We start from the raw sequence: 10,212 nt of genomic DNA, 5'->3' as shown, positions 1-10,212 counted from the left end.
AGAAAATGAGAAAAGTAATTATACTTGTAAGCTACATGATGTCCACCTTACATAGACACTAGTAAAATGGAATAATAAAAATAAAATGATTCAAATATATAACAGAAGTTCATTGTGCTTAGGTATGCATCAACAAGATCCATTTTTGGTGATGTTCTAATTAAAAGACTAATTTTGTCTTATGTTGAAGATAGTATCTGTACTCAATGAATCTGGGAGTTGAATTGAGAGATGAATTTGCTTAGTTAATATCAAGTAGTAAATCAGTGCCTCCTATAAAACAGGGACCAAAATATAACTAAGGTATAGACTTAGCTATTGTAGTAATGGGACCCAATGGAACCCCAAAAATACAATGACTCAGAAAAGATATAAATCAATTTCTTTCTGGTTTTTATGGGGTAGACTTTGTTCCATAAAGCCTTCCAGGACTCAGGTTCCTTCTTTCTTATTGTTTGACCATTCCTTAGAGTATGGTCTTGTCCCCATGGTAGAAAATGGATCAATGGCAAAAGTCAGACCATGCTTTTCTATCACACTGGCTTAGGGATTAAATGAGAGACACAGCAGCTGTTTATCACGAGTCCATCCAAAAAGATGATTTTGTAAATTCAAAAAGATGATTTTGTAAATCATCTCTGCAAGGTGAGTGTTTTTATTCAGTTCAATGACAAAGCAAAGGCATCTTCAGTTTCCCAGAGCAGTCACTTTTTAAAAATTTGAACAAAGATATGCTGTGTTTATATTGTCTTGAGCAGTGTCTCTTGGTTCTAGCCACCTAAAACAGAAAAGAAAGTAGAGGATAATAATTTATATATTATAATAGATACATATTATATATCTATTATAATAATAATTTCTAATTCCCTTGGAGAGAAATAATGTTGAGGTTATACTTCCACTCAATTCCCTTGACTAGAGACTCACATGGTCCTAACTCTTCAAGGCAGGATGGGAAACGTAGCCTCTAGCTGATTGGGGTTTGTCTTAAAAGAGAGGGCAGAAGAGAGAAAGAAATTTAGCAGTCTTTACTACACAGAAATCTTTATTCTGATAATATTAAAATTGTTGCTTAGTGTTAAATACTTCTCATTTTAGAAACATGTTGAATACTTCTGTAATATTAGCTATTCTGAATATGTTAAATGGTTAGAGAATTGAGGTCGGCCTTTATAGTTCCTATTACCATATTTCATTAAATTAATATATATAGTCCTCTAAAAAATATAAATCATTCACCTTTACACAATAAATTGTAGTAATGTGCCAGGAAATAAACAAGCATATTAAAAAATAAATTTTTAAAAATTGGATATTTCTAAAGAAACATAGCAGACTAGGAGCAGAGGTACAAAATTTAACTTGAAAGACAGAAATTATTTAACAACAGCAAAAAGTACACCAATATGGAGGAATGGGCTATAACATCATTCACTAATGTTTAAAAATTGTCATCCAGGGGAAAACAAAAGATATTAAGAACTAATAGGAACAAAGATACAATGTAAAAGTGTTTTAAAATCTCACTCTGATACAGTTAGTTTGAGTGAAAAAGTAATGACAGGAATAACCACAATTGAAAAAGCAGCATAAAATATTATACGATGATAGTTTAGAGACCTATGCAAACAAATGTGAAAACTTGAAATAGATGATTTTCTAGAAAGGTTAAAAAACAATAATTAATGACCCCAGAAAAGAGACAAGACCTAACAGATGAACAACCACACGAGAAACTCAGAAATTAATCAGATAAACTCCAAACAAAAAATGGTCCCATGGATAATAATATTTTTCAAACTTTCCGTATGCAAAGAATTTCAGTGTTATTTAAATTGTTTTAGATACAGAGAAAGAAGGAAGTCCTCTGCATTATTCAAGGTTCTCCAGAGAAAGAGAATCAACAGGATGTATGTATTAGTCAGCTCAGGCTGCCATAATTAGATACCATGGACTAGATGATTAACTAGAGCCTGGAAATCAGAAATCAGGGTCCCAGCACAGTCAGGCTCTGGTAAGAGCCCTCTTCTTGATTTACAGATAGCTGCCATCTTGCTGTGTTTTTATATAATGGAGAACAATGATGGAGAGAGTAAGCTTTTTGATGTTCCTTCCTTAAGGCCACCAATCTCATCATGATAACCCCACCCTCATGACCTTAATCTAAACCCTGTTACTTCCCGAAAGTCTCATCTCCAAATATCATCATAATGAGGGCTAGGGAGGGTTGGATGGGGCATACAATTCAGTCCATAGCAATGTACATGGGGAGGGGGTGAGAGAGGAGAGAGAGAAAATGTTAATGCCAAAATCCTACACAAAATATTAATATATAGAATTTAAGAGAACAGTAATGGTGTAAAATAATATAACCAAGTGGAGTTCATTGAATGAATGCAAAAACAGATCAAAAATAGAAAATATATTTAATCCCATTTATAGGTCAAAGGATAAAAAGAAAACAAATATGATGATCTTAATAAAAGCTTAGTAGGACCATTTTTTTCTGGCGGGAAAAACAGAAAAGGGGGTCTTAGGCGCCTGAGAATATCAAGGAATCCCTGAAATGACAGAGCTGGAAAATGAGACTCCCTAATTATGTGTCTAGTTTAATACAAACCAAGTTCACACCTGATCTATGTACAAAACAGATAAAAAGAAACACAGCAAGGGCTGTGATGATATAAAATAGCACCCAATCTCCAGACTGGCCCAAGAGTGGTGTGTGCATAGGGCAGACCATATAGCATCGCTTAGATTTGAAAACTGAACTGACAGTAGAACCACAGCCCATGGATTGCAATAGAGCTTTCAATCTGATGTTGACCAATTCCAGTCAACATAGTCCACAGGATTTTAAGAGGACCCAGAGTCTCAAAGCATAATGTTCAAAATACCCATGATCCAACACAAATTTATAAAGGGTGCCAGGAAAAGATACGTAAAGGATAATATGTAAAAGACACATAAAGGAAAAGATACATAAAAGATAATCATCAGGGACGCCTGGGTAGCTCAGAAGGTTAAGTGCCTTCGGCTCAGGTCATGATCCTAGAATCCTGGTATTGAGTCCCACATCAGGCTCCTGGGGAGCCTGTTTCTCCCTCTTCCTGCTGCTCCTCCTGTCTGTGCTCCCTCTCCCCGTCTCTTTCTGACAAATAAACAAAATCTTGAAAAAAGGGTGCCTGGGTGGCTCAGTGGGTTAAGCCACTGCCTTCGGCTCAGGTCATGATCTCAGGGTCCTGGGATCGAGTCCCGCATCGGGCTCTCTGCTAGGCGGGGAGCCTGCTTCCCTCTCTCTCTCTCTCTCTCTCTCTGCCTGCCTCTCCATCTACTTGTGATTTCTCTCTGTCAAATAAATAAATAAAATCTTTAAAAAAAAAAATCTTGAAAAAAAAAAAGATAATCATCAGATGCCAACCCCAAGACAATGAGATATTGGAATTAATGGACAAAGACTACGACTCAGGGATAAAACCAACAAGCATAGTGAAGTATGCAACAATGTGATGAATTTCAACTGCATATGTTAAGTGAAATAAGCCAACTCAACGGAGTGGGATCTGTGTGATCCCATTTATACGGCAGTCTGGAAATGCAAAACTACAGAGATGGTGAACAGATCAGTTTTTGTCAGTGGTCATCAGTAGGGAGTGGGATCCTCCACAAGAGAGGGGCACAGTGGAATTTTTTGAGAAATGGAACTGTTCTATGTGACTCCATGACTCTATGCATTTGCCAAAGCTCAGAACTAGATAGCAAATTGTGTGAGTTCACACTTTGTATATTAAAAAAAATTTCAAAATATTTTTAAAAATTGCTCTGTTTTCTCTACCCAAAGAATAATTTAACTGTAATGATCCCACCTGTCTTACATGAGAATATTGTCCAGAATGTTCATATCGCGTTGTTTTTACAGCTACAAACTGATCACTGCATTTAGTGTTTTATATACTCAATTTTTAATGATTTACCAAAATGTAAAAAATTTTTTTTTCCTTCTCACATCTTATTGCCTTCTGCAATTACTGTTCTTCTGAAATACTTTCCTTAAATAATTCATTCAACAACTTTTGTTAATAGTAAATTCCCTCAGGTTTTGTTTATCTTAATAGCCCTTCATTTTGACCTTACATTTGAATAATAGATTGAATCTAGCTTCTCAGTTTTTTTCCTCTGAACATTTTGAATATATTATTCCTTCTTTTTGCTCCTAATGATGCTGTTTGTAAGTCGGTTTTTGGTGCCTCAGTGCTTAACATCTTCTTGTTTCTGACCTTAACTGATTACTTGTTTGACTTACAAAGGGTGGATTCCTATGTACGTTGAATTTGGAAAACTTCCTTATATATATTATTTAAAACCTTGCCTCTCTTATATTCTCTGTAGTGTCTTCTCATGGAATACCAGCTACGCATATATTAAACATTCTTATTCTCTGTGTCTATTCACTACTCTTTCACAGCATCTCTTTTTTAATTGTGTTGCTTCTGGGATAGTTTTCTCAGCAGAATCTACCAACTTGCCAAATCTCTTTCTATACTCATCAATCTTATGTTTAATCCATTTAGTCATTGTTAAATTCCAGTGACTATTTCTTTTCTACAAACTTGGTTTTTTTCTTTATAAAATTTGTTTGGCAATTTTCATAGTGACTTGTATAGTTTTCTCATGTTCTTGTTTGTTTAGTTTATAATATCTTAATTATTCAAACATACCTAATTTATGCTATGTACCCAATAATCCTATTCTCGGGGGTAGGGTCCAGTCATCTTTTTCTCTGCTAATGTCTTTCATGGTAGATTGTGTCCATGTGTGTTTTACAATTTTAGATTGTGAGCTTATCTTCCCAGGACTTTATGGATGGTAATCCTTGTGACTTGATCTGAGGTATCTCGGGTTTATAACTAGTCTAGAATGAAAATTTATGTTGATTTATTGGTATATAGTTACCAGGCAACAGATGGTGGTAATTCACATCTCAAACTTGTGTGATCGGGTTCATGATTATAAATTTTCAAGGGATTGTCCATTTTTTTCAACTAGAGACTTAGCTGAGTTTTACTTGTCACCTACCTGTGATGGGAATGGGTAATTTTTAGTCCACCCTTCCCCATATGCGTATATGAGTTCTAACTCCTTATCCTTCTGTAGGACCAATTCCCTACATGCTATTTCAGTATGGATTTATGCTCAGTTAATTTCCAAGCCTCTAGTTTATCAAGAGTATAAAGGGTATGGGGATTGAGTATCAAACTTGAGTAGCAACTCACACTTACTTTTTTTGTGGTCAGTTTCCTTCATGTTTTTATCCTTTGAAGATTTTCCTCTTTCTTGTGAATATTGTTGTGTGTATCAAAATGATGTTTGCTATATTTATCATTTCTATTATATTTTATAGGAAAGATTTTCAGTTTATCTTTACTACCTTAATTTTCAGGAAGACTTTTTTATATGATATTAAAATACATTAATTTTCTCACATCTTTCAATCTCCTCAAAATATTTTGATATTAATTTTGAAGATATTTTAATGGTTCTGGTTAAAGATGAAACCATATAACATGACCAATAAATAGTTAATGTTAAAAGACTAAAATGCTGACATTAGGTTTATAAACAAAATGGTAATCTAGAATTTTTGCAGCTGATTTCTTTTAAAGAAAACTGTGAACACAGAGATGATTAGGAAGGGATAATTGTGTAAATAACTTGAATTCTTCTCAGGCAAAATTTTTCATTATGAGAGTCTAATTCTAGGAAGAAAATTGACATAGAAGTTTGAAAGTCCAGTGTGCTAAATTAATGGTCCTGGATGTTTGCTATGCATCATCAATTCTTAGAGACATAAAAATGATTTAGTTAAATTGTTGGCAGGGCTTCAAGGAAATGAGTAAATGCTTTTATGACTGATGGTAATATAAATGGGTACCACTTTTTCAAAGAGCAAAAGGGCAATATGTAACAAGATCTTAAAAATATATTTATATTATTAGACAAAAGTATGCTACCTCTGATTATATAGCTTTCTTCCATTTTTATCCATTCATTCCTTTCTTCCTTTGTTCATTGGCCAATAGTGTTTAGGGAGCCAATTATGTGTAAAATATTATGATTATTTGGTGAATAGAAAGATAATCTAGACATGATTCTTTCCTTTGGGAAACCACAGGCCTAATTATCTAACAGACTTCATCTCCTACCTTACACTCATACCCTGCCCCCAAGGAGAAGCATTACATACAAAGATATTAAAGGCTTGAAAATTTATAATAGCAAATTTTTTCTGTATAAGTTGCTCTATCACTACAAAGCAATACAATAAAAACATGCATAATGAATGTGTGGAATTCTGTTTCTTCTATGAGGGAGTAATAGAGTCAAATTAACTTCCAGCCATAAATATCTAAGTAGTTGAAGATTATAGGGGAAACTATTTTTAAACATTGGAAAACTGCCAACAGAGGACTGTAAATTCCGACCTGAAAAAAACTGATGTTAAATTTACCATCACCTGTACTTTCTGCCAGAGGTAATTCTCTGTAGCATAAGTAAGGGAAATTTTGAAAGGTCTGACAATCATTCTGAGTTGGGTAGACCAAGGTTGATGGTCTAAGAGGATGAATTGAATAGAATTCATGGACAGCTTACCCTAAAGAAAGAAGGTTCACACACAAAAAAATCTCCAGAAGTCTACAATAGGGAACCCTTGAGTCTTTATCTGAATACCAAGGTGTCCAAACATAGGGGGAATGCACCTAAAGCCAGACAAAAATAGCTTTCAAGAAAAAAGCAATTATTGAGAATTTGAAAGACAGACAATCCTCAGAGACATAGAGTCAGAAATTATTGAATTACTGAATGGAGAGTTCTCATTGAAAACATGAGACTAGAAGGGCTATATCTTAGAAGTAGAGTAAAATTGTTCTTAGAATAAAGTTTACTCTAAACTTAAAAGAGCTTAAAAACAAATCCCACAAGGAATAAACTTATCTAATGGAAATTTGACTGCTTTCCAGAAACTAATCAAATGGTGTTTAAAAAGTACAAAAAATCTAGTAGTCAATGATATAAAATTCATAACATTCAACATTTTCTCAAAATTAGCTAGATGTGAAGACGGAAAATGTAACTCTTAACCATGAGAAAGTCAGTCACTAGAAATAGAAAAGAAATGACAGAGATGACAGAATTTGCAGAAAATTATATTAAAGCATTATTGCAAATATGATACAAATGTTCGAATATGTGAAAGAAAGTAGGATTATGAGGAGGAAAGAAACTGAAAGTATAGAAAAACAATGAAATTCCTAGAGATGAGAAACACAATCTTTGAATTGAAAATACAAAGGATGGAATGAACAGCATATTTGACTTTGCAAAAATAAAAGATTAGTGAAATGAAGGACCTAGTGACAATCTATTCAAAATGGAGTACTGGGGTGGGGAGGAGGGTGAGAATGAAGTACGGAAAGATAAAAGAAAATAATAATCAGAGCACAGTGACATGAGGAAAACTATTGGTCTAACATTTATGCATTTTGAGTCCCAGAAAGGGCAGGATAAACAACAACAACAAAAAAAATCAACAAAAATTTCCAAATTTGATGAAAACTGTAAATCCACAAATCTAAGAAATCCAACAGACTCCAAATAGAAAAAAATAAATCAAACCATATAATATTATAATCAAATTGCTAAGAACCAGTGATAATGAGAATATCTTAAAAGCAGCCAGAAAAAAAGGCATGTTAGATGTAAAGGAATGATGATTAGAATTTCTGCAGACTTCTTGCCTAAAAACAATGTAAACCAGAAGATGATGAAGGGACATCTTAAAGAGCAGGAGGAGAAGAGGATACTGTCATCTTAGAATTCTTTACTCAGCGAAAAGTGTTTTCAGAAATAAAGGCAAAACTGTCTTCGGCTCAGGTCATGGTCCTGGGGTCCCGGGACTAAGCCCCTCGTTGGGCTCCCTTGAGCAGGAAGACTTCTTTTCCCTCTGCCCCTTACCCTGCTCGTGCTCGATCTCTCTTGCTTACTCTCAAATAAATAAAATCTCAAAAAAAAAAGGGGGGGGGCAAGGTAAAGTCTTTTTTACATGAGCAAAAGCTAAGAGAATTTATTGCCTGCAGAACCTCATTATAAAAAAATGTTAAAGGAAGTTCTTCCGGTAGAAGGGGAATAATGCTGGACAGAAATCTGGATCTATACAAAGGAGTAAGAACACCAGAAATTGTAAAAGTGTGAGTAAATATAAAACACATTTCCCCATTTAAAAAAAGAATCTAAAAAAAAATTGATGGTCTAAATAAAAAATAATATTGTGGGATTAATAATAGAAGTAAAATGTATGTAACAGCACTTTCCTACAAGGGCTAAAAAGGCAAGATGGAAGTATACTATAATAAATTGTATACTATACTATTATAGTATAAATAAGTATACTATAATAAAAGTATACTATAATAAATTGTTATTTGGAGGTATACTGTGACTAACTCTAGAACAAATACTTGAAAATACATTAGTGTTAATAGATCAATAGAAAAATAAAATGGAATCTTGAAAATTATTATATTAATCCAATAAGGAAAAGAGGTAAAAAGAAACGAAGATCAGATAAGACAAATAGAAAACAAAGGGGAAAATGGTAGATTTAAACCAATGTATTGATAATTTCTATAAATGTAAATGGCCTAACACTCCACTAAAAAGCAGAAATTATTTGATTAAATAAAAAAGAAGACAATAGCAGCAATGTCCACAATAGCCAAACTGTGGAAAGAACCTAGATGTCCATCAACAGATGAATGGATCAAGAAGATGTGGTATATATACACAATGGAATACTATGCAGCCATCAAAAGAAATGAAATCTTGCCATTTGCGACAACATGGATGGAACTAGAGCGTATCATGCTTAGCGAAATAAGTCAAGCAGAGAAAGACAACTATCATATGATCTCCCTCATATGAGGAAGTGGTGATGCAACATGGGGGCTTAAGTGGGTAGGAGAAGAATAAATGAAATAAGATGGGATTGGGAGGGAGACAAACCATAAGTGACTCTTAATCTCACAAAACAAATTGAGGGTTGCTGGGAGGAAGGGGTTTGGGAGAAGGGGGTGGGATTATGGACATTGGGGAGGGTATGTGCTTTGGTGAGTGCTGTGAAGTGTGTAAACCTGGTGATTCACAAACCTGTACCCCTGGGGATAAAAATATATGTTTATAAAAAATAAAAAATTAAAAAAAAAAAAGAAGACAATTACATGCTGAGTGCGAGAAAAACTTGCTCTAAGTATAAAGACAAATGACACTTCTCGTTTTCTTTTTAAAGATTTTATTTATTTATTTGAGAGAGAGAGAGAGAGTGAGCACCTGCACACACACAAGTTGGGTGGAGGGGGGCAGAGGGAGAAGCAGACTCCCTGCTGAGGAAGAAGCCTGATGCAGGGCTCCATCCCAGGACTCTGAGATCATGACCTGAACTGAAGGGTCTTAACCTTAACTGACTTAACTTAACTGACTGAGCCACCCAGGTGCCCCACAAATGACACTTCTACCAGGTAAAAAGTGAAATGATGAAGAGAAATATATATCATGCTAACATTTTTCAAAAGAAAGAAGAGATATTTTTCTTTTTTTTATAGATTTTATTTATTTATTTGACAGAGAGAGACAGTGAGAGAGGGAACACAAGCAGAGGGAGTGGTAGAGGGAGAAGCAGGCTTCCTGCTAAGCAGGGAGCCCAATGTGGGGCTTGATCCCAGGACTCTGGGATCTTGATCTGAGCAGAATGTAGACCCTTAAAGACTGAGCCACCCAGGCACCCCTTAGAGATATTTTTCTATTAGGTAGATTGCAGAGCATGGAATATAATAACCAAGGATAAAGGTGGTTATTTCTTAATGATAAAGAGAAATATTTTTATGTTTATCAAGAACATATAAAATTTTTGATATATTCATTTAAATACAGAACTTCAAAATGCACAAAACAAAAATTGATAAACCTGAAAGAAAAAATACAAAACAACAGCTATACTTCTCTTCCACAGTTGAGAGTACATAGACAGATGGTCATAAGGATACAGAATACTTGAACAATGCTATCAGCCAACTACACTTGACAAATAGAATACACATTCTTTTCAAGGGCAAATGGGACAGTCACCAAAATAGATTATATTCTGGGCCATATAACAAG

General features: G+C 34.4%; 1 protein-coding gene across 1 annotated transcript in view; it reads right to left on the bottom strand.

Annotated features, from left to right (window-relative positions):
* Positions 1-446: 446 nt before the first annotated feature.
* Positions 447-10,212, bottom strand: part of TMEM244 (transmembrane protein 244) — a 69,377-nt gene continuing 59,611 nt past the window's right edge. The window contains exon 5 of the mRNA XM_032338343.1: positions 447-778. Within this exon, the coding sequence (XP_032194234.1) occupies positions 771-778 (8 nt within the window). The 3' untranslated portion in view covers positions 447-770. The remainder of the gene's footprint in view (positions 779-10,212) is intronic.

Source organism: Mustela erminea, chromosome 4 (assembly GCF_009829155.1).
Source record: "Mustela erminea isolate mMusErm1 chromosome 4, mMusErm1.Pri, whole genome shotgun sequence".
NCBI lineage: Eukaryota > Metazoa > Chordata > Mammalia > Carnivora > Mustelidae > Mustela > Mustela erminea.
Note: the sequence above shows the minus strand (reverse complement) of the source record. Positions and strands in the feature narration are given on the sequence as shown.